The sequence below is a fragment of the Schistocerca cancellata genome, chromosome 3 (assembly GCF_023864275.1).
Source record: "Schistocerca cancellata isolate TAMUIC-IGC-003103 chromosome 3, iqSchCanc2.1, whole genome shotgun sequence".
Taxonomy (NCBI): Eukaryota; Metazoa; Arthropoda; class Insecta; order Orthoptera; family Acrididae; genus Schistocerca; species Schistocerca cancellata.
Window position 1 is genome coordinate 221,838,623 of NC_064628.1, and position 25,553 is coordinate 221,864,175.

At 37.8% G+C, this 25,553-nt stretch overlaps 1 protein-coding gene across 5 annotated transcripts in view; it reads left to right on the forward strand.

The window, feature by feature from the left end:
• LOC126174851 (uncharacterized) overlaps positions 1-25,553 on the forward strand; it is a 74,759-nt gene that overhangs the window by 14,170 nt on the left and 35,036 nt on the right. For all 5 annotated transcript variants that reach the window (XR_007535494.1, XM_049921239.1, XM_049921238.1 and 2 more), the window contains exons 5-6: positions 1,092-1,280; positions 7,588-7,767. Coding sequence is in view for 4 of the 5 variants with exons in the window: in XM_049921239.1 (XP_049777196.1) it covers positions 1,092-1,280; positions 7,588-7,767 (369 nt within the window). In the remaining variant the exon portion in view is untranslated. The remainder of the gene's footprint in view (positions 1-1,091; positions 1,281-7,587; positions 7,768-25,553) is intronic.

A 25,553-nucleotide genomic window follows, 5' to 3' on the forward strand; every position in this document is an offset into this window, starting at 1 on the left:
TAGATATAACTGTTTTTAAATAAGTGGTCTGTAGTTAGGAATTAATCCAGGCTGTTAAGGTACCTATGTTCCGAATGCCGTCCTCTGTAATCAGATTTTGAAGCTAAGGAGCAGAAAACTGATTGTTCACTAGTGACTGCAACTTGAGAAACTTGTTAACCTGCTCAAAGTTTTCTCTCAAATTTTCTGCCCCTATGTCTCCTGATGCAGAGGGTTCACACTTAGGGGCTGTACTAATGTCACTAAACATTAGGTATCCTTGGACAAAGTGAACGTGAATTCCAACAAAGTTTGGTAATCATCAGAAATGTAAAACACACAAGAGTAGAGTAATAACTCACGTGGATAAGTACTCTGACGTCGTCGTTGTTGCAATGGGAGCAGCTCAACAAAGCACTGTTTTGCTCTTCCATTCCAGTCAATGAACCCCATAAACAATGTGCATTTCACCCAACTCATCAGTAAACCTGTCTATATGGCTGTGTGAAACTGTTCAAGATGCAGCTGACATGCTGGAAAAAGAAGCTCGAAACAAAATTGAGCAGTAATGAATGGAAAGTTGATAGTAAACAGTGAGATCAGCATAACTTTTGTCAACAGCAGGCTTGTTACTGAAACTTAAACAAGTTAATTTCCAAACAAGACACACACAGTGCATGCTGTCCAGTTTAACTGTAGTGCAGATCTTTTCAGTGCAGCTCAGAGTTAAATGGTGGTAAGAAACAAAATGCAATTACTCTGCAATAAGACCTTGGAAAAAGTAGCTCCTTTATACCAAAGCATTCCACAAGCATCTCTGAATACCTCTCAGATTTTGTTGGAGTGAATTCATCCTATAGATGCTACCAAGTTACAGGCTACAGTTGCATTTTCTCTTAGTCAGTGGGAGAGTGGATAGTATCACAATGTGTATTTGCTGGAAAAATGTTGATTCATGCTTCCATTCTGGCAAATTTTGTTGACTTTTTATCCTTTTGGGATAGCCTAATACCAGTGCTTATCTGTTTACATGTACGGGTGTTTAGCTCAGTGAAATGCCTTGCCATATTTTCTTTTCATATACTATAACTTTTTTTTTTTTACAATTTCAGTATGTTTTGCCAGCTATTGTGCACATAAATAATCAGCCTCGTCTTCAGCGTGGGGATGGACCAATTGTTCTGATACTGGCTCCAACTAGGGAATTGGCACAGCAAATTCAGCAAGTAGCAAATGATTTTGGAGCTTCTTCACAGATTCGCAACACTTGTGTTTTTGGTGGTGCACCAAAAGCTCCACAGGTAACTACATTACAAACTAAATTTGTTTTATTTTCAGCTGTATCTTTATAAGAAAGAATGGAATAATCTCGAACAAATATTCTTTTCTTTTCTTCACACCATAATCCTCTGTAAAGGGTTTAAGTATCAACATTGTCAAGTGGGCAGGCTATCACATATGTTGCATATATGAATTTTGCTTTGGGAGTGCAAAATATTGTGAACCAGACTATTCTCCTTCTCTTAGAAATTGCGTTGTAACAAAGAGTTGGACAGTACTGTTAGTGTGCAGTAGTACTTAAGAAGTGTTTGCCGTTTCCTCCATTCTAATTTGCTACTCCAGTTAACTTTTCAGCTTGAACACTTCTGTTAATACTCTCTGGCTTTTCTAATTTTTTCTTGTTAAAAAGTACCAAAATGCAAAATTTCTTGACATTTGTTAACGAAAACAAATTGATGCTGTTTCCAAAATTTAATTCCATTAGTACTCGATTTTCCAGAAAACAGCTGTAGATCAGTTGCAAGTTGTGTAGCATAAATGAAATACTGTTATTTTCATTCTTGAATAATAAAGATTCATTCTGTATTTCACTGTGACAGAATATATCTCATTTACTGTGTGGACGTTTGACAGTATATTGACACCAGTGAAATGTTGCACTTCATAGTTAACGTTACATAAAGTTAGGTTTACTATATTGCAGTAGTGATTTTGCAACAACAGCGTCTACACACATAGTGGAAGACACAGATTTCCATTCCATTTTGTAAACATAAGCCTTTAGACAGCACCAGTGAATTTAAGAATTAGTATTTGAGTTGCAACCTTAATGACAGCAAATGAACAGCCGCATAACAATGTAGATACAATCATAACAAAGCATACATATTTGAGAACAGAGCACAGAAATACAGGTTGACACACGGGAGACGGACAGTTTTTAATGAAATAATACTCAGCCAACTTTAAAATTAATGCATTTTTATTTACATAAAATCAAAGCTCATTATTTGCCGTTTTAGTCAACAAAGTTATTTGTGAAAAATGTCGTCAAGGTGATGTCCATCATTTCGAATGCAGGACTCAAGTCTCTTCCCAAAATCCTCTATCACACGGACTAAAATCTCTGCAGGGATGGCAGCAATTTCTTGAATGAATGATTGCATTCTTCAACTCGTCCAAATTTCGTGGTTTGTGGTTATAGACACAGTTCTTAAGGTACCCCTACAGAAAAAAGTCACATACTGACAAGTCTGGAGACCTGGGAGGCCAAGGAACATTGCCAAAATGTGAGATAATCCGGCCAGGAAACATGCGTCTAAGAATTGTCATTGAAGCGTTGGCGGTGGGAGATGTTGCACCATCCTGCTGGAACCAAACGCGTTTCAAAGGGATTCGTCGCCTTCTTAGTTCTGGTTTCATGAATGTTTCAAGCATATGAATGTAACAAACCGAATTAACAGTAACTGTGGCCCCGTTCTCTTTTTTTAAAGTTCCAGTAACGCCAGCAGAGCCAAGAGCACACCAGACTTACTTTTTCTGATGTAGAGGACACTGGTGGATAAGGTGTGGATGCTCTGGAGCCCAGTAATGTAGGTTTTGCTTATTCACGGTCCCGTTTAAATGAGAATGAGCTTCATTACTCGTCAATAAAGTTTCATTTTCATTTGATCCCAAAATCACTTGCATTCTCTAAGCGAAGTCTTCTCGTACAGCAAAATCAGTTTCCTTAAGTTGTTGGACAATGAGCATTTTGTAGGGATGGAATTTTAATTCTTTATGCGAAATTCGTCTGACCGATTCACGATTGATTTGTAACCCACTAGCATGATGTCTAGCTGACCGTCTTGGGCTTCTGACTGCCGCTTTCCTTACCCTTTCAACATTTTCTGGTGTCGTTACTTTGCATCTCGGGCCAGGATGCTTCTTATCCAGTATGTTTTCAGTTGACCTGAAGTTTTCCACCCATGTGAGGATTGTGTTACAGCTCGGAACAGCTCCATGTCGACAGACATTAAACCGCGCACGAAACAATCGCTGCGTAGCAATAATAGACTCACCAGTTTTCACGAAACTGTCATAGACGAACACTCGACGTTGCAAGTCCCACTGCTCCATAATGACTGAGTAAATGAAATGGCGTCTTCTGTGGATAAGAACTATTCCCACCACAACCACCTCCCACCACTGCGCCCTCAGTACTGCGCTGTTCAAAACTGTCAGTCATCCGTGTGTCACCCTGTGCAACAAGTAAGTATTTGATGATGACCATCTTGAAAACAATATGATAACACAGTTTATTAAAAAAAAACACAGGTTGTAACTTTTTTCTAACTTTTTTCTCTGGATTTTACAATCACAGCAATGTCGTAAATAACATATATTCACAGCTTTTCATTCACCAATTTATGGCAACAGTGATAAAATTCCATCTGGCTCCCTATCATTGTTGTTGGAATTGGATCCAATGGTGCCTTCATTACCAATACAAATCATTAGCTGTTCATGCTTGCTGATGATACCTTTGTCTGTGCTGCCTTCAGGAAGCTGCATCTACAGTCCCAAGAGCTTCACGTAACTGCCTGTCCACCTCTAGGACATGTTATTGTTTCTTATTTATGTCTTCACATCACTTTGCACTTACTCACTGAGGTTGAAATGGCAGTGACATGCTGGCAGCCTTATTGCAATATGATGCTGCACCTTGGCTATTTCGTCTACTATGATGCTTTGTTCAGTATCACTAAATTATTTGGAACATCGTCCATTACAATTGTTATAGGGATGTGAAACTGTTTTAAAAGGTTCATCAACCACTCAGCAAATCATGTTTAATCCTTGTCTTAATTGTAATCAATAATTTTTTTATTAAAAAGTTAAAAGTACACAATTAATGCTTCACCTATGGTAGTGTAATTGGGCCCTGCAGACAATGGACTGCTGAAACAGTCTGCTGGGAAAGACACATTCCCTCAAATGGACTGCTGTCACAATGCAGCCAATTCTGTGTGTTTGCAGTTTTAGTAAGCTATGTTATTGTGGAAGCAGCATTCTTGGTGCTATCTAGTGGGCTTTCTGAACATTTTTGTACAGCAACATACTGCCACTAGAAATTACAGGCATTAACTTAGCAGTGTGGCACATGCTAAGGATTTTGGGCCTGTGGTGTGCAGTGCAGTGCAAGCAGTGGTACATTTGTTGTCGATATACGTAATCTGTAGTACCTGCTTTCTTGGCTGTAGATGTATTATTTCTTAGTAAGATTTTATTTTGAAAATGAGCAAACTGTTTCTCAGCTGAGAAAGCTTTGAAACTGCCATTATTTTGAAGTTGTCAGTGAAATTGAATGTGACAGTGATTCGTTAACATGACCATGCTTGGGCACAATAATCAGTCTGTCAGTACGCAGCCAAGACAGGCAAGTACTGCCTGTTCAGGTGGCCCAACCGGGGAGCCAAGCATCCTGTTGTTGCAGGGTCAATCAAGCTGCTCTTCCTGTTGGGTGATAACTGCTGCTTGGAGTGTCACCCATCCAGCATTAACTGACAGCTCCCCTAGCATTAACCCACATTTTGTGTAGCCATATTATCAAATCTTGTGTAAAAAATATGTTTAAAGTCATCGATATATGTGCCTTTTCTAACTGGACTTAGCGTCTGTATAGCTCTTTGTAATGGAAACTCATACCTTTTAGTAACTTTTTTTCCACCCTTGAAAAGTTGGACTTACGTATTACAATAGTAGCAACTTTGCTACAGTAGGTCGCTCTTTCCTGCTGGCAACTGCATCAATTTGGAAAGAAACTGTTGGTGACAGGAGGAGGCTGCTTTTTCTTCTTTTCAGAAGTTGCTATAAATATATTAGCTGATAGACACATTAGAATTCATTACAGCTCACATCTGTGTCTTTCAGCTTTTGAAGTAACACTCCCTTACTTACTATTGTTCTTGCGGTAATTCCATGTTGTTGAACTGATTCCAAGAGTATTTTATGTACATTCTACTGCTTTATTGGCAGGAACTGATGACTGACTGTGAATATTTGCACATTCTTTCTCTAGCTTGTAAAATTCCGAGTTTGCAAGTGACTCGGGTCCCTGTCTAACAGCACACCTTTGATGCAAAAGATTGTCACTAGGCAGACAGAACTATTTTCTGCTGGCATTTTCCATTTATCAGAATTTTCTAAATCTCGGTATTAAGCAAGCAAACGGTAGAAACCAACAATGATGAATTTTGTGTTCACACAAAACAAAGCTTGCAATGCAGGAGCTGAGACGACATGGCCAGAAACGATTATTGTGCTGGCATTGATTTGCACCCCACACATAGCGCCATGTACTTGTTCTTCACTTGTCAAACTGTTACACTACCAACTTGAAAAACATGTTTCGAGTGCAAGGTTTCAGTGGCATGGGTATAGTAACACTTTCACTTCCAATCATTTTATTGTGATGTTGAGGTGTGTCACAACCTATCAAACAGCATCAGTCTGTATTATGACCAGCCAAAAGCAAGATAGCAGGTTCAAGTTGCAGTTTGTTGGGAAGGTTCCCAAGCTTTCAGATTTACTACTGAAATGTTGACATCTTTTGAAGACTTCAACATCAACAAGAACAGCCATATATCCTCAGCACATGTAGCAAATGAAATATATTTTCTTAAATTACTGTAACATGTTGTTTGCCTTCTCCCAACATTGCATATCAAAGCTTGATTCTAAGCGTGGTTTACGTAATTTGTACTGTTATTCATCTGCCGTGCTCCTGTTATGATGACCTGCTCAGTATTTTAGGTAACAAAAGAGATGCATTGAAAAGATTTTAATTCTTGCCAAAATTGTTGTTTAAAGTAAGTTTGTCTTTCACAGTAGGTGGTAGTTACTATTTTATAATCATTATTTTATAATAATGACTCATTATTTTATAATGGTCACCTCATTGTAATGTGAGTTAACGAAAACTCCAACTTTTATGGACAGAAGTCTACATCAGTTTTGTATTTATTTATAATTACTGAATTCGCCTGAATTGGGCCATCTTCAGAAAAAAACTAGTTGTAGACACAAATCAGTTCAGTGGTGAGCATTTTGTATCTGAAAGTGATGTAATTCAACCGAAATGGGACGCAAATAAACATGGGTAATTAAGACTGTTTCATTCATTACATTGTAAAACACAACCAATTGTACTCAGATCTTAGGTGTGTGCGCGCTGCGCATCCTTGGAGTGAGTTTATTTTAATGTTTCCAAGTTCTTAGTGTCTTTATGGAAACAATATAAGGGGGGCAATGACTGAGCTGGAAAGTGATTTAAACATAAATAATAATAATAATAATAATAATAATAATAATAATAATAATAATAATAATATTCATTACCCCTCGTGGCAGTCTGCTTCCATCATTCTCTCATTCTCCACTATCTCTCTCACTTTTTCTCTCTTCCCATGATTGCTGTTGTGACCTATTGAGTATCATGTGCCTTCAATGAAGTTGTTAATTTAGTTTTTTCTGAAAATTACTCCTTCCATGGATGTTGTATTGGAGGCAAGTTTCAGAAAAGAAAGAAGTGGTAATTTGGGAATAGCATTTGATAGGAATGTTGTTTGTAGTATGATGGTAGTGATACGTGAAATTAGCTCAAGTAGACAAGTCATGTCACCATTGCTTGCCACTACAGGCAAATTCATGTATGGAGGGACAGCTATTGGTGCTGATCAGTGTGGGGGAGGTAGCGGGTATAGGCACCTTGTCTAAATTTTTGATGCATAACTACAATTACAAAATGGATGTATTGTTACTCACCATATAAGAGAGTTGTTAAGTCACCCCATAAGCTGCACTAAATCTTCCCCATCCCTACTCTGCTATACCTGCCTTTAACCACCCCAGCTTCCTCCTTACCCCCACCACCCACAGACTGCCTCTCCCATCAGGCACAGCTGCTGTGAAGTTCGGCCTCAGATGCCAGATAAGGATGTGTGTGTGTGTGTGTGTGTGTGTGTGTGTGTGTGTGTTAATTGTCCTTATGCAAATGTGTGTTTTTTCTACTTTAAAAGAAGGCCTTTTGGCCCAAAGCTTAAATGTATAGCATCCTTTAGTTGTGCCCATCTGCAACTCTGCGTCTCATAAATATGGCGTGTAGCAATCTCTTCTTTCCATAATTTTTGTTATTCCATCTCGGATTTCCCATTTTTCCCTTTTGGTGTGTATTTTATATGATGAATTGTTGGGCCATTCTTAATAGAGGTAGAGGCGAAATTTTCCATCACATTTAACAATTTTCTTTTCAGATTCTTATTTTGTGTTTGGATTGTGTTGTTTCAGGCAAGAGATTTGGAGCGAGGTGTAGAAATTGTCATTGCAACACCTGGACGCTTAATCGACTTCCTTGAAAGTGGGAAAACAAACCTAAAGAGGTGCACATATCTAGTTTTGGATGAAGCTGATAGAATGCTTGACATGGGATTTGAACCACAGATTCGCAAAATTGTTGAACAGATACGGGTAAGAATACATAGTTACATTTGTAGCATTGCCACAGATAGCTGTAGCTTACGACATAATGAAAAAGTTGAGAATTAAGTTTGTCTCCTTCACACATTTTGGTGAAATAACACTTCATATATTGTGGAACATCAGTAGGTATGGACACTGTCATTGAGATTGTTAGATGCTTTGGAAGTCCCCTTTCTTCACAAATAAAAAGTTAACAGTGAAGTTATGAAAATAACTTCCCAAGCATTTATTGGAAATTAGTATGTGAAAACAGTATCAGAGCCAGAGAATGTATTGTATACTGCATCTGTGGTCTAATGCAAGAACAGTTAGTGTCAAAACAAAAACAAAAAAAAACTTATTCCAGTTTGTGAATGCTCTGGGAAATCTGGGGGGAAAACCGGATATGTTTTAGATTCATGGGAATTTTTCATTGTTTTATTTTTCAGTTAAATTTTTGTAATTTGTGTTCATAAAAACTGATACTTTAACAAAGAAATTTATTTTAACTTGCTATTGCAGGATAATACTGCAGCAATAAACCATAAAAGAAACAATAATACCAAAATAAAACTTTAGTTTCAAGAAAATGGGCTAGTTACAACAACAAAACACAGCGCACATACAAGTGTTTCTAGACAGCTAAATGTGTCAAAGGCCTTAGGGCAAAGACAAACAGCAAACTGTTTTTGATGAGCATGATGTCACATCTATATACAATTGTAGGTTTGCTCGAGCAGTTGCCAGTGTGCTCATCTGCATGTGCAGAGCTGAAGTCTCATACAGGCAGTCTTCTGCTTCTGGCTGCTTGAAGTGTGGCTGTTAGCTAGATTAGCAGTAGCAGCAAGCAGCCAGATGCTAACAGGAAAATTTTTCTGACATGCCCAAGCTGCCACATTGCACGTTGTGCATGTGCAGAGCAGAGCAGTCAAGTGACGGGTAGTCTGCGCATGAGGCATGTTCACATTTCGTGATGTTGCTATTTTGTCTTTGTTTATAGCTCTCGCGTCAAATAAAACAAAATAGATATCAGGGACTGGGTGCTATCAAGTGAATTAAAATACATTGTCATAATTATAGAAGACTAAAATATGTTATTAGTTTATTTTCTGATTTTATTTCCAAGTTATTAGCAATTGAGCATTAATTGACTTGGAGAACAGTGAAGTTATTTTCATCAGTTTGCTGAAGAAATTTGGCTTTCATTAATCATTCCCACAGAGGCAGTGAATATATTTAAAACAATGTTTCATTCCTCACTACTAGCTAATTTCAGTTGTTTGTGAAGTGCTTGTTTTAATCTTAACGGCATGTGTGGCATTATGCCATAACAAAGAACCAAAGATAAGATAATACAACACTGGTACGCCAAGAAAATTGGCAAGCTTGAAAACCTCACTGAAAAATATTAATACTCAGTATTAGCCTGTCAGTTTGAATCTGGAAATACAACTGTGCACTTTAAGACACATTGATCATTTTAGTACAGTTTACGAAATTCTGATGTTCTTGGAGTTCTCTCTGATGTCCTGATTCTTTCACAACATAATGTAAGATCTTTTAATGCTATACATTTATCAGCATATGTAAATGTTTACTCGAGGATAACTAGGCAGGAAAATTTTGTCAGTAATACTGAATAAAATATTTTGTTTCCAGTATATTGGCAGCTTTAGCACAATTTTACAAGTCTGCCTTCCACGAAAAACAATGTTTTTTCAATAACAAGGAATGTTCTAGCACTTGTCAGGTATCTCCTATAGGACTGACTTTATTTCTTAATTGTGTTGTTTACATCTTGAATGCCATTCTTTGCTAAATTATCGACTGACAACACATAATGTTTTATCATTGCAACTCCTCACGTGCTTTGTATTTATTCATGGAGTAGAACAAACTGTAGAAACTTACTGTTTTTAGGTGTGGTGTACACAAACTACTGTTTAAATAAAAGAAAATCTTTGTTAAAGTCACCACATAGCTAAATATTCGGGTACTTTGTGTTTTAGAGCCTAGCTTTGAAATGAATATTATGCCAAGGACTACTTTCTTATTTTGCATTCCTTATCTGGATAGGATATAATAAAATAATTGCCCTAAGTACCATAACTCCATATTTCCCCTCTGAACAACATGTCACAGTGCTGAACATGTTCACGTGTTGTTTGGTTTTAAGTTCTCATTGTGATTTTTAGCTCTGAGTAGTCTGTGACCCCCTGACTTGTTAAATATTCTTATTTGTTGAGTAATGTAATTTTTACTAAAAATCAGGTCTTGGCAACTTGGATCTTTTAAGGCTTTTATTGCGTGTTTAAATACAACACATTTGGTAAATATCTTCTTACAGGAGACCTTCTGTAACAGATAACAAGTTTCCTTTTTTTCCGCCAACACACACCTATATATACATTATTGATATAAACTTTCAAGTCATTTGTATTACTTGACAGTGTGTCTAGGAAGAAGACTCTTTGCTGCCTTCAAATAGGTTGTGGGAAAGTATTGTGAAGTGGTTTGAGAATTGTTAATTTCAAAGTCAATTTATTTTTATGCAAGATGAATTATGTGACTTGTGAGAATGGGCGATTATTTCTTAGATCATGAAGCATATGACTCTCATTCAAGACTTAATACTTTGAGGACCAGCCACTTATGCCATTACTTAATGTATATTAATTTAAGCCATCAACTTTTCCTGTTTGTGTGTTTGCGCTGTTTAATAGTGATGTTGCAATTGGCTGATCACATCATGTTTCCTATGTTCTGAATATCTGCTGTCGTTGGTTGGTGAGATCATGTGATGTGATCTATAATCGCACAGCACAATCCAGACTTCAGCAGATGCTCTGCTGTATTTGGTGGAATTCTTATGTACTTCCTTGATAAGAAAATATGCAGTGTACATGTTGCCGCTTGTCAAAATACCTTTCAAAAATGCATTATTTTTTGGTGGGGTTTGTTTTAAATTGCTGGGAAGCTCTAAGACAGTGTATAAAACCTTTACCATTCAAAGGCTTGGTAGTATTTACAGCTCCAAGGGAAGAAGTGTATTTTCAACTGGGAAATGCGTGTTTTTAACCAAGAAATCTGGGGAATTTTTTTTCTTGTTTGTGTATATTCCCTGTATTTGTGGAAATCAAGCATTGAAATTTAGAGATGTTCAAATTCTATTAATACTTCAGTCTGCAATTTCATATTTCCCACTAATAAATTTGGTCATAAATGCTATTATTTGTGCTATTTAAAAGTTCTTGAGCAGTTTTCTTAAGACCTTCAGACATTGGTTGTTTTTGTACTGAAATAGTTTCAGTATCTTTTAGACATTGGTTATTTGTATGACAGTTGTTACAAAGTATGCACTTTTTTAGAAAGCTGGTTTCAGAGCCGATATTTGTTTAATTGCTGATATTTTATCAGCAATAATGCAAGTATTGGCTTTGAAACCCTGCATTGTAGAAAATGCCATATTTTGTAATTAATAAATGTATTTACCCTCATCCATAATAAAAAAGTCAAAACTATTATATGGATTTGCCAGTTTGTGTATCAAGGCGTTCTTAGTGCTTGTACTTTTCCTGATAATTTCTTCGTGCCATTAAAGACTCATTTGCATTGTCCATCAAACCAAAGAGCATTGTTATCACTGTGAAAGGGCAAGCCTCTTCAGCAAATTTCACTGATGAAAGCTTCTTGGGTTATGTTCAGAATAATTGACATCGTGAAGCAACATTTCACAACTTTTGAAATCAATTCAACTATGCATCTATTCTCCAGCAGCAGCATCATCATTTGGATCATGGAGTACCTCTGGGAGGGCATGATTGACATTGGAGTTAAACGTGGCCATCTAGCTGTTGCCAATCTGGTGCAACATGTCCACATTACCCCTGCAAACACTGTTGTTGAAGGCATTCTTGCCAAATTTTTGTTAATGCAGGATCCTGTGTGATACAGAAATGAGAAGTTGTCGTCCCTGATGTTAACACAATTGTTTACCATTATGTCCACTGCTTTCTGGAGTGTTCTTTTGGGGCAGTAATGATCTGAACAAATTAAATTTGTGTGTTAAAGCAAATCAACTGAAATAGCACATGAAATATAAATACTTGTGTACCATTAACACTAAACATTTAACAAATACAGAACACAAATGAAGATAGCAAGAACTTGGGACTAGTGTGCTAGAATAGTGCTAGTTGATATCTGTATTCACAAGGAAATTCTCACATTATAACTTTTTTAGAAAAATGCAAAAAAAAAAAAAATGAAGAGAATGAATCTACCATTGATGCCAAACAAGAGTGCCTCTAGCGGCTGGTGCACAAACTCTAGACGGCTATGAAATGTGGACAAACAGTAGTAGACACTCTTTGTGGCTACATCAGCTACATAGGGGGGAACAACAGTGTCGTTCAAAACCCTTGGGGGAAGAGTACACTTAATGTCCAGAGCGTGTTCTTCATTTGGGTAAAGTCTGCTTTGGAGATTTGTACCTGAGACTACGGTTGGTTGTTACGGCCCAAGTGTAGGTGTCAGTTGTGGAAACACAGGTTTCACTCTGTCAATTGAGACCTTCTGTAGCTTTACTATTTAATAGTACATCCAGTGCATGTGCTCCTTTTTCAACAGCTTAATGTGGGCCAGTGTATGGAGATTGTAGCAATAGTTTGACATTGTCTATACCTAAAATGACTTGCAGTCATATTTGCAAGTCACAATACGTGTAGGTAGGTATGTTAAGCATGTAGACACTAGATGAGTGCGAATTTGTCAGTCAAAATGCTTCGCCATACATGAGCTCCCCAATTTGACACAAAGGGAAAGATTAGCATTTCTGCTGGTACATTACTGGCCAGTGTAGCTTTTGGCTGGTGGGTGAAGGAGTCAGTTGCAGTCGAGCTATGTTCCTCCAACTTTTTCTGTTCTGGAGGCACAAAATATGTCTCTTCAGGGAGTACGAGAGTCCCCTGTACATACTACAAAATTTCAGACTAAAAAGTATTCCACCAAAAAATCAAAAACCATTTGAGTTGGCACTTGAAAAACAGTTATTTGGTAATGCAGAGGATTCCACAGAAAATGCGTCATTGGAACAGTTGGAAGTAGGTAACGCAAAGCTAGTTTTGGTTAAAGTAGTAGGAAAAAGAAAATACTACTAACGTGTACACCTCAATCTTGGAGTATTAGGAAGATGCGTGAATTTAGTGCTCCCATCTACATGGTATGCCAGGCAAAAAGGCTTCTGAAGGAAAGAGGTATAAAGCGGAAACTCGCATAGCAAGCTTAATCTTAACTCTTAATGCAGTAAACTCGTTGAGCGAAACAATTTATTCCATCTGAATTAACATAAAATATGATAATGCGTTCCATGCATAAAAAGTACTAAAAGTTGTAGGTTATTCATGCTATGCCATGTTTTTTGAAGAAAATATGTACTTTATTATTCACAATATATAACTAATTCTTTTTTACTGGGAAGCTTTCTGTGTCATATGTTCCTGCTGACACTTCAACACTTGGAGAAAACACGAAACAGCATTATCGTCAAATTTGTAGCGTGCGCGTAGTCACTGCTGTATTCGGGTGGTGATTTTCAGTGTACGATGCAGTCTATTCCCATGCTTCCAGCATTTCTCTTATTGTACCAGAAGATGGCTGCTTTGCTGTTACTTCCTCCCCCCTCCCCCTCCCCCCACCCCAGTTTCCTGCTGTGAAACATGCTGCAACTCTGTATAAGCTCTTTGGTGGACATTTATTGACTGGTCTTCCACAAGCTCATAGATAATTGTTAATGACTTCTAGTTCCATGCACTTGGCCAAAGACAACCTCGTTGACTACAGGCTCCACAGCCACTGACCCGAATGCCTTAGTCACAATTGACGATGCACTCTGACCAAAGCTTCTTCCAAGCAGAAGTGAAAGTTCTCTTGGTTTCTTAAAGTTAGAAATAATCTGGTGGTCCATAGACTGGATTAATGGAATGGTGTTGGGAGGCAGAAATTGGATCTTGACGAGTTGAAATTATCGAAGGAGGTGGTCTTGTAGGCCTGTAGAATGGGCAGGAGTGTTGGCCTTAACGAGCAAGACATGGAGTGGCAGATTCACCTCAAGCAAATATTTTTTTAGCCGAAGGACCAAACACTTCATTGATCTAATCACAAAAACATCATGTGTCACCCAAGCCTTTTTGTTGGACCTCCACATCAGATTTAACCTGCTCTTGTGGACTTGCGGCTGATGAACCTCAGAATCTATGAGCACCTTGAAACTGCTGATGAAGTTCTCTGCTGCCTTTGTGTTGGAGCTGGCTGCTTCGCCATGCCTCACAATGCTGTGGATGCCAGTTTTTCTCGTAAACTTCTTGAACCACCCACAACGTCCCTTAAACACTTATTTAGATGTTAATGATCCTGCAGTTTTCACAAGGTGGTCAGCAAAAATCATTCTCACCTTCTTACAAAAGATGGTCTCAGTAATAGTGTCACCGTGCAATTGCGTTTCATTTATCCATATAAGGAACAACCTTTCAACATCATCCAGAATATGAAACCATTGTTTAGATAATCTTGTCACTTCTTTTGAAGAAAGCATCTTTCTCCTTAATCTTGTCCTTAATCTTCAGAATAGTGCAAATAATTGATGTGGACAGACTGCATGTGCATGCTAAATCAGCAATGCTCACACCGTGTTTGTGTTCATCAATAATTTTACATTTCATTTCTAAGGTAATTTTCTTTCTCTCAAGGTTGTCTTCTTGCGGCTGTATCTTCAGGGACATTTCTACGAAGGTTATTAAAATTTGCGCACAAAAAACACTGTGTGAATACAAGTTTCGAAAAATGTGAGATGACAAGCTGCACCAAGATGGTAGCAGAAAGAGCACTAAACCCGTGTTAAAAACGTAGTCCATATCCTGCTACTGACAATAAAAGGTGTTCTTATTGTTGAATGTTTCCCCTGCTGCGTGCAAACAGCTGACATCACACTAAATTTTCATCACGTGTTATGTGAAACGTCACTCGTTAAGGGAATCATTTTTTACAATTTGTTTTACTCATTATGCAAATTGCATGTTGTGGGAGGTGCTTGCTAAGTGAGGTTCCACTGTGTTAGAAAGTCCTGATCAAAAACTGTGAAAAAATTTGTCCCAATAAGTTGTGCAAACAGTGTCTTACAATAGCAAATTATTATTATTATTATTATTATTATTATTATTATAGTTGTTTAATCTACTACTGCTATGAATATGACAAAATAAACAGAGTAATGCTGGGGAAGAAAGACTGTAACTGTCAAGGGGAAAGGTAGAGAAAGAACAGTAACATCCAACAGACATATTTTGCACAATTTAAAAGAAGAACGGGATTTCTAAATTCAGAATTGTGCCCAAAACTGTGCATTTTAGCTGGTCATAGTGGAGCACACTCGGTATGTGTTTGCACTACATATCAAAACATCAAACTTATGACAGAAAACATTAAGCTCAGAATCTTAACCAGTGTATTATGAAAACCATTGTTCTTGCCCAGGAAGTGACCCAATAAAAAGAACAGTACAAAGTGCATTTGATTGTAATATGGTTGAGAATATCGCTTTTTGGCAATGGGTTTCAGTAGACAGACGCAACTTAGAAGTAATGCAGAAGACCTCATCGTAGTTAACTGAATTATTTTCTGAAAAACTGACTACGCAAATGTTCCATGATTTTCTAGCAAAGCTCTTTTCTAAAGCAAGAAAAATTTGAATAAGGATGAAGATGTTGGTATAAGTGCCTTCTCTGAGAATTTCACTTATGTGATACAGGATAAGGCCCAGGGTTGTTGGTCAAATGCAACAGTTGCGCCCCTTTGTAGTATATTACAAAGAAGAGAACAAAACAGAGCATGAGTTATTTCTAACTCTGTAGAGTATAATACCATAGCAGTCTACTGAAAAAATAATAGTAATCAGTTTTTAAAAACGAAATTTCAGACTGACTCACAGGATATATGCCACTTTCCGGATAGCAGTTCGGCCCAGTACAAGAATAAAAAGAATTCTGTAAACTTGTGCTTCCACAAAGATAATTTTGGCATTGAAATAGAATGCTGCTGCTTTTTTTGTAATGCATTGTGATGGTGTCGGTGGCACTGTCAAGAGATTAACAAGAAAAGCGTGGCTGTGGAGGCTGTGTAACAACCAAATTTGTACTCCACAACAAATTTTTTATTGGGCAGTTAAAAACACTACATCTGTACGTGTCGAGTTTTCAACACAAGAGTACATTGAAACTGAGCGATTTATGGAAATGTGCTTTAGTTTGTCTGCTTCCATGAATGGAACACAGAAGGTACATGCTTTTATACTGATAGCGTCAACTACATCAAAATTATTGGTAAAGACTTTTTCAGGTGCAGCAGAATATACTGTTGAAACAGTATCAAAATCTCCAGAAAGACTGTAAAGACATTGGTGGATATTTCACTGTTGTCTATGACAAGAAATGGTGGTTAACTTCCATTTTAACAAAAGATTATCTTGGAGATCTTACTTTCCTTCACCCTGCTGGCCCATCACTGTCTTTTGCATATCCTATAAAACCAGTTGTTCTGTGGTATCTATAAATGATATTCTTTGTAAGGTAAACCCAGTAACGCCAACAGGTAAAATTCCTGTGGATGAAACAGTAAAAACAAAATAAGCATTTTAACAAGTTCAATCTTAAAATGCAGATTTTAAGTCTGGTTTTGCTAGTGACATGTGGAACGTGTGTGTTACCATTAAATTTGAATGTGTATATAGGTACATTAGGGACTTGGCTTTCCTGTATTTCAGAAACCACTCTAGCTTTGGATATGAAACGTTTACAGGACATTAAACTGTATGTTCTGAAAAGTTGAATAATGTACTCGAAGTTGTTTTTTCTGAGATTTAGGGAAAAATGCAACAGAAAATATCAATTTTCAGGAACGGCTTCTAAAGTTTCAAAAAACTGTAACTCAATATATGCTTAATATGGTAAGTTATTTGTGTAATCAATCACTTACAACAGGAACATTCCTGGACTGGCTTAAATATGCTGAAGTTGTACCTGTCCACAAGAAAGAGGACAAAGAAATGCTGTCAAATTACCTACCGATCTCACTTTTGCCTCCTTTTTCAAAAATCTTTGAAAAGGTTATGTTAAAGTGTCTACTTAAGCACCTTAGTCAAAATAACATACCGTCAAAGTCACGGTTTGGATTTATTAAGGGTGCTGATATTGAGAAGGCTATTTACACTTGGAGTGAATATGTCCTTAATTCATTAGACAACAAATTACAGGCAACTGGCATATTCTGTGACCTGTTGAAGGCTTTTCAATGTGTGAGTCACAGCATTCCTTCAAGTAAATTAAAATGTTATGGCATCACTGGTAGTGCTGCAAAGTGGTTTCAGTCATATCTTCCTAATGGAAAACAGTGTGTCATTACATAACACTTCAGCAGTAGGCAATCAGACATCATCTGACTGGTAAGAAATTAAAAGTGGTGTTCCCCAAGGTTCCATATTAGGTCCACTACCTTTTCTTGTGTATATTAATGACCTGTCATCTGTTACAGGACCAGATGCTAAGTTTGTCTTATTCGCAGATGATACAAACATTGCAATGAATAGTAAATCAAATATAAATTTAGAAAGGGCAGGTAATCAAATTTTTACTGACATTAATAAGTGGTTTATAGCCAATTCACTGTCATTAACTTTGGAAAGACCCACTATATGCAGTTTTGGAGATTTCCTTCTAGTGTGTGTATAAAATATGACGACATGGAAAAAGAAGTTGAGAGTGTAAAATTTTATGGGATTACAACTTGATAATAAATTCAGTTGGGAGCGACATAACTAACGAATTGCTAAAGCGCCTAAACAAGTCTGTTTTCAATGCGAATGATGTCAGACATAGGAGATATAAAAAACTGGCATATTTTGCTTATTTTCACTCCCATTATTTCATATCGTATCATATTTTGGGGTAACTGCACAAACTGAGAAAAAAATTTTTAAGAGTACAGAAGCGTATAATAAGAGTAATGTGTAGTGTAAATCCAAGAACATCATGTTGAAACCTATTCAAAGAATTGGGCATACTAACCACAGCTTCTCAATATATTTATTCCTTAATGAAGTTAGTTGTAAATAATTCATCTCTTTCTCCAACTAACTGCTTAGTACACAGTACTAGGAATAAGAACAATATACATAAAGATTTAAAATCGCTTACTCTTGCCCAGCAAGGAGTCCAGTATTCAGCAACACATATTTTCAATAAGTTACCAGCAACCATTAAGAGTTTGGTTTCAGACAAGGCACAATTTAAGCATAATTTAAAAGAATTTTTGGTGGCAAACTCCTTCTATTCCATCCATGAATTTCTCAACAAGTTCAGTAGACAATTTTAATGAAAATTTATTGTACTTTAATTTTTGACAATACTTGGGTGTAATACCCAAGTAACTAGCTACTGTGTGAATGATGGATTAATGAAAGCAGATGTAAGTATTAAACCTGTAAATATTAGAAGTTTAATATTAATTCATGTACATTATTTTACTGTTTATTAACTGAGAATGATAAAAAATTAAGTTTTTCTAATTTCATTTTTGTAAAGTGTTTGACATGTTCCACATCCAGAGAATCCCCTTTTTTGTGGGTCTATGGAATGAATAGTTAATCTTATCTAATCTATTTGCAAGAAAGTTCTCACACTATCACTTCCATGAAAAGTCCCAAAAAGTGAAAAGAACAAATCAATGGCCAATGCCAAATGGGCACGTCTGATGCCTGTTGCATGACCACCTTGAGATCTGTGAAATGTGAAAACATTAGTGGGCAATCATGCTCCAGTGCATAGAATTCCTTGGCATGACAGTCATTTGTTACTGTTGTTCTCTGCTACTGTCTCCACCTACACAATTTTCACATGACATGCAAAGTTACAGGGATATGGGTCTCTGTCAAAGGCTAAAGCATATGAAAGGGCCAGACAGCAGCACCAGCAGTATGGACTACACACAACCAGTATTCTGCTGCTGACTTGTACAGTCTCTTACCGAAGCTTGTGATTTGTCCACATGATATACCTTTGGGAGAAGAGTATTATGAACAGTCTCGTAGATTATGTCTTACAGGAATCTGCAATGAGTCTGGAGATTACTAGTACGAAATTTACTAAAACATTACTTAGCTGATAACTGAAGATGATTTCCTTGGAGTTATTTCTGTTCACAAACAGTGTTTTTCATACACCTGTATTGTAATGAGGTGGACGTACATGCCTTCTTTGTGACATTGTGTTTTTTGATGGCATAGTTTTATTTTAGTTGATACGTTCAATTAGTCAACATATGGTTGAACCTCCTTATCTTGGCAGAACCCTGTTGTTTCCAGTAGCAGGCTGTTTATGCTGATGGGAGGTAAAGTAAATCTGAGAGAACTTTGATCATCCAGTGTCTGTTTTGTCTAGCTTCTGAGATCTCTGTTCTCAACATAATGAATGACATTTAAATAAGTTTTTCCCTTGGTTCAGTATCTTAAAAGCATGTAGATTGAAGAACAGTTACGAATCACCCTTAGTGTTCTCAGTTTGTGTTACTGATATTGATGGTAGGACGGGCAGCTTTGAACTGCTACTCGAGAGCTTTTTTGGGGGGGGAGGGGGCAGGCTTGTGTTAAGTAATTAATCAGGATGGTGACACCTGGAAAATAGAAATTCTCAAGGAAATTGATTTTACTGTCAGGGAATTCTGAGAGACTAAGAGACTTTAACTGTTAATTATACAAGGAAATTTACTGTCGTCGTATTAAATATTACATAGATTCTGCTTTGGATGTACTGCTGTGGAGTCAAATAAGGAAAGGTTGAGAATTGTGAGGCATGTTGCTTGATCGCAGAACCCTTTGGTGGTTCCACTCTCACTGTCGCTGGCCGGTGTGGCTGAGCGGTTCTACACGCTTAAGAACCGCAGGACCGCTATGGTTGCAGGTTCGAATCCTGCCTCGGGCATGGATGTGTGTGATGTCCCTAGGTTAGTTATAGTTAGGATTAAGTAGTTCTAAGTTCTAGGGGACTGATGACCTCAGATGTTAAGTCCCATAGTGCTCAGAGCCATTTGAACCATTTTTTCTCTCATTGTCTAGCGTTGAGACTAAACAAATAGAAACACAAGGAAAATGTGCCCTGTTAACTCAGTAAGCTGTCTTCAGTTGAAGCTTTGTGCAAGTGCTGTATACGCCAACAAAGATAAGATAGAAATGCTGTGGAGAATGTCAGGTAGCAGAACATTAATTGCAGTAGTGTCATATTTAGAATACTGATACATGTACTACAATTCTGTAGTGCTTTTAAATGATAAATTGTGTACAGGAGAGGCAGTCTACAATTAAAAACCTATCATATGCTGTAGACTGTTAAGTGAAATACCAGTTTCTGTTTATGCCTCCCTGGGTACTTGCACTGTGTGCTAACAAGAGAGTCAGTTTTGTTACATTTTAATATCATATAAAGACTCACTGCCCTTCATTTCTTCATAACAAACAGTTACAAACAAGACCATTATGTTGGTAAGTATCCCCCCCTGGTACTAAACATAATTTGCTTGATGCATTTCTTATTTTGCTTCTGGTTAGTGGTTTATTTGAGGTGGTCAAGGTGAGTGGGTCACCCTGGATATTGCGAAAACTGCCCCCTGTACTCTGCAGATGTTTGTATCCCTTCACAATATCTTCTCTGCAGATACCTGACATTCCAGGTATACATAACAGAATCTTTGCCATGTCATCTTTAATAGAGTTCATCATATTGTTGAAATAGTAACTTACTGCTGTGAACAGACACTTGTATGTTTTGCTAAGAGTTGGCAGCCTAGTTCGAAGGTGCAGTCCAATGCATTTCATTGTTTCCTCCACTTCTGTCTGAAGTACTTGAGGTTTTTTCAACAGTCTGCTAGTTTAATCATTAAACATTCCTTTCCCATTATAAAGAATGCATCTTCAGACTGTTTTCTTGGAATAGATATAAAAATTTTATCTGCCAGTGTTACGAACATTATTTGATAAGCAAGGAAAAAATGTTTGTTTTGTAAACAAGTCACCTTAATTCGCAAACAACGGAAATTTCAGGAGGGAATACAACAATATCATGAAAATGATAGTTGCTACTCACCATATACAGGGTGTATACGACCCGGGACAACCGGGAGATCCAGGAAAAACATTGAAATTTTTTTTCATCTGGGAGAAAACCGGGAAAAACCCGCGAATCTTTAGAATTCCAGGAATTTTTCATTGTTTAGCTAAATTTTTGTGATTTTGACTGGTAAGAACCAATACTGCAACAAAGGATATTACTGTACCCTGCTGTTGCAGAATAATACTGCAGCAACGAAACATGAACAAGAGAAAAAAAAACCTAAAATGCAACTTAAGTTGCAAAGGAAATGCGCCATATAGAACAACAAAACACAGTGCTCATACAAGCGTCTGCCAACAGCAAAGTGTGTCAAAGGCTTTAGGCTGGGCTCTCAGAACTATGGGACTTAACATCTGGGGTCATCGGTCCCCTAGAACTTAGAACTACTTAAGCCTAACTAAACTAAGGAAATCACACACATCCATGCCAGGATTCGAACCTGCGACCGTAGCTGTCGCGTGGTTCCAGACTGTATCGCCTAGAACAAGTTGGCCACTTCGGCCGGCCAAAGGCTTTAGGAAGAGTATGCAATGCTTCCTAACAACAAATTGCCTCCGATGACCGTGACGTGACAGCTGTTTAAATTAGATTCGTTTGAGCAGTGGCGGGAGGGCTCTTGGCAATCGCAGTTGAGTCGCATACGAGTAGTACATTCTTTCACTTCTGGTTACAGAAGTATGGCTGGGCGCCACTACTTAATATTGCCCCCGGTTCAGAAATGTAGTAAATCTGGCACTGATCCCCAGAACAGTCAGAGTTGTAGTGGGGAGATGGATTGTCTCCACGTGACCTACGTTTACGTTCAGTGATTCTGTTGTTTCCTCTTAATTTATTGCTCTCATAATGTTAACAAACGGATTTTTGCAGCCGGGAGTTATGGAATGAATTAAAATACGTTTGCATAATTACGGAAGGCTAAAATAAGTTATTAGTTTTAGATTTTATTTCCACCTTCCTGATAGTCAAGCATTAATTGCCTTGCAGAACAGTGAAGTTATTTTCGTCGGTTTGCTAAAGAGATTTGGCTTTCATTAATATTTTCTGTTTTATTTGAAACAAAGTGTTTAATTTCACACTATTGGCTAGTTTCAACTGTTTGCTGCATTTCAAGTGCACGTATGGCATTATGCCATAATAAAGAACCAAACATAAGAGTACTGGTACTCCAAGAAAATTTACATACGATTCTGGACATATGAATGTGCATTTTAAGCCGAATTATGCATTTTAGCATGGTTCACGAAATTCCGATACTCTTGAAGTATCCTGTGATGTCTTGTTTCTTTTATGACATAATTTAAGATCTTTTAATGTTTCACACGTACGAACATATGGGCTTCCTGCGCCATCGTAGCTGCGTAAGCGTGGTGACGCCTATTATTTGGAGCTCTTTCCCAACTGCTGAAGCGAACCTATTTCTAGCAGGTTGCAGGAAAATACTGCGAATGGTGGTTTGAAAAGTGTTACATTCAAACCCAATTTCCTATTATGCAAGACGAACTATGTGCAAGAATGTACGATGAATTACTTAAATCACAAAAGTTTGAATCTCATTTAAAAATCAGCTCTTTCAGGACGACCATTTAGAAGAATTTTGAGCCCAGAACATCAAACATTTAAGTTGTTGTTAAAAATTTTACTGGTTGTTGTTAAAAATTTTACTGGCACATTTATGGGATGTATCTTAAAGTGTAAAGGTACGTTTACACTGGGATACATGTATCGCGACATGTATGAGCGACATGTCAATTTGACATGTCGCGATACATCACCTCATACAAAAATTCACGGAACTTGTATGCGGACCCTCGAGCTCATACATGTCGCGTATACATTTTGTATATCGCTTTTTGGCCATATACGCGACATGTATGAGCGACATTTGAACTCGCGCATGCGCAGTACTATCATTTCCTGTCGTCTTGTCGCCTGCCGCTTATTTTGACGATTAGCGCGTGCGTAGTACCAGGCTCTTTGGCAGCTGTTTGAGTTTTGGAGGTGCCGACTATCGTTTCGACGTTAATGTATCTGCATAGAACATCAAAAAGTGCCATATGCAACATTATTCTTCGTGTTTGCGAGGCCATTGTGCAAGTTGTATTCCAAGAAGTGAAGGTAAAAGTTTTATATATATCAGAGTATGTAATACATTTTATAATTTTTTCATGCATCTGGCACGTATATCAATTTTTTGCTATTATTCCGGCGGCCTCGCGTGATAATGTTGACAACGGATGCCGACAATCGTGTGTGAGTTGGCATTAGCAATCGCGCGACAATGCAAATGTTTTGCAATGAAATCTTCGTTTCAAGCCAAAAAACGGAGTGTTACTGCCAACTGATCCTCTGGTGGAATCGCTGCCCAAAAGTTTGTGTTGGTTTTGGACACAAGAGGAGCCACAAGTGATAACAAACCGCGGAAATCCTCCATACTCATCCTAACATAATTTCTAAAATATACGCCATCCTTTAGCGTTAATTCGCGAGAAACTCTCTCTGCTACCATCTACGCTTCCTCCACCTTTTCTTCCTATCATCTTCCAAAAGAGCAAGTGTACCAGCACATAAAAATGTGAAATCTTCCAAATCGTCGTCGAAAGCTATCGCACAGTGATACATATCAACCAGTGTAAACGCACGCTCATACATGTATGAGGTTGATACTTGTCATCTCATACAAGTCGCGATACATGTCGCAAAGTCGCATATACATGTATCTCATACATGTGCCGATACAAATGGCAGTGTAAACGCACCTTAACACGCGCAAAAAAGATCAACATCATATGTAGAAGCTTAGCTTCTCTTCCAGCTTGTTAATCTTAGAGACCAATATTATATGTGAATGCTATGCATATTAATTTAAACCATTAACTTTTCTCATTTGTGTGTTCGCGCTACTTAAGAGTGATCTTGCTATTGGCTTACTACACCAAGTGTCCGTGCTGTCATCAGCTGCCGAGATCACGTGACAATGTGCTATGACTGGCTTACAAAAGCGCCTCGCAATCTCGATTGCAATGCTTCGGAAAGTGACATGAGGTGTTTGGTGGAATTCAAATTTATAACTTCGTAATATGGAAATATGCGGTGTACGTGTTGCTGCACATCAAGGGTCTTTCAAAACGTCGGTATATAAAAACGTAAACATTCAAAGAATTGATGAGTTTTACAGTGCCGAGGAAGAGTATACTGTCACTTAACACGGAAAAAGTGTATTTTCACCCGGGAGAAAGTGTGCTTTTAACCGGGAAACCCAGGAATTTTTTTCCCTTGTCCACGTATATACCTTGCATATAGCAGAGATGCTGAGCTGCAGAAAGGCACAACAAAGGGACTGGCAGAAAGTTAGCTTTTGGCCAACAAGGAAGGCCTTTGTCAAAAATACCCCCCCCCCCCCACACACACACACACACACACACACACACACACACAAAAACCGCAGTGTGTGGCCTTTATTCTAAGACAGCCTCCTTTCAGGGATATATACTTGATCCAGTGACCCTCCAGGTTTTTCATCCCATTGAAAAAAATACTTTCTTTCTAACACTGCAAAATGCTTGTTTACTGCAGCTATCACTTAATTTGATGACAATTTCTTCCCAGCAACCAAAGTTTAAAGTTAGGGGAGAGGAAGAAGTCACCCGGAACTAAGCCCGGTGAAAAGGGGTGGCACACAGTTCCTTCACAGGCAATTATACAGGTAGGATATTACGCACTTGTGCAGTTGAGATGCTGACAATCTCAGCAATGTCATGAATTTCTATTCTGCAGTCTTGCATTACGACATCATGGGTTTTTCAATAGTCAAATTTTTTGGGACTTCTATTGGACGGCTGGAGCATGCCCCCCCCCCCCCCCCCCCACCCTCCCTCCCGCTTGTCTGACTGTTTAAATTCATTAATCAAGAAATAAATGGTCTTCAGCTCAGTTGGCTGTCAACAATGAACTGGTGCTGTACATTGTTGAAATTCTTTATACGATAATTGGAATAATCGAGCTTATCAACTATGATATCACAACAAAAATGTTCCATTCTTTAGCTGAAAGTTAACAGACTTACGAAGCCACCCTTGTACTTCTCAAAACTTTGCGCAACAAATCATAGAAAGAACACCACAGTTTGGAGATACCTTTATTTCTGCGTTTAAGCTAAAATGCATATTTTCATAAGATACAAATGCAAATTAAAAAAAAGCCAAATATGGCACTTCTGCTTTAAGAACACATATTTATTTTTATGATTTTGTGAAATATGTAGTGACTACCTCATCTGTAATGTAGTCCTAGTGATGAAACTGTACCAAAATGTTGTCTTAAATTTTTGAAAAAGCTGAAGTGTTGTATGTGGTGGTTTTTGTATTTATACTTTTTGTAGTGCAGAGATATGCACTTTAATTAGTGCATAGCACTAAACATCACCCAAAATGTGAAATTTTTTGTATGATGTGTTGTACAAAAGGGTCAGGAAATTTGACTTCGGTGGTGGAGCTTTTACTGGCTGACGGCACATGTAGGCATCAGTTTTTAAATAGGAAGTGCGTGGTCATTGAATGTGGCTCAGTCTTCAGAACCAAAACAAGT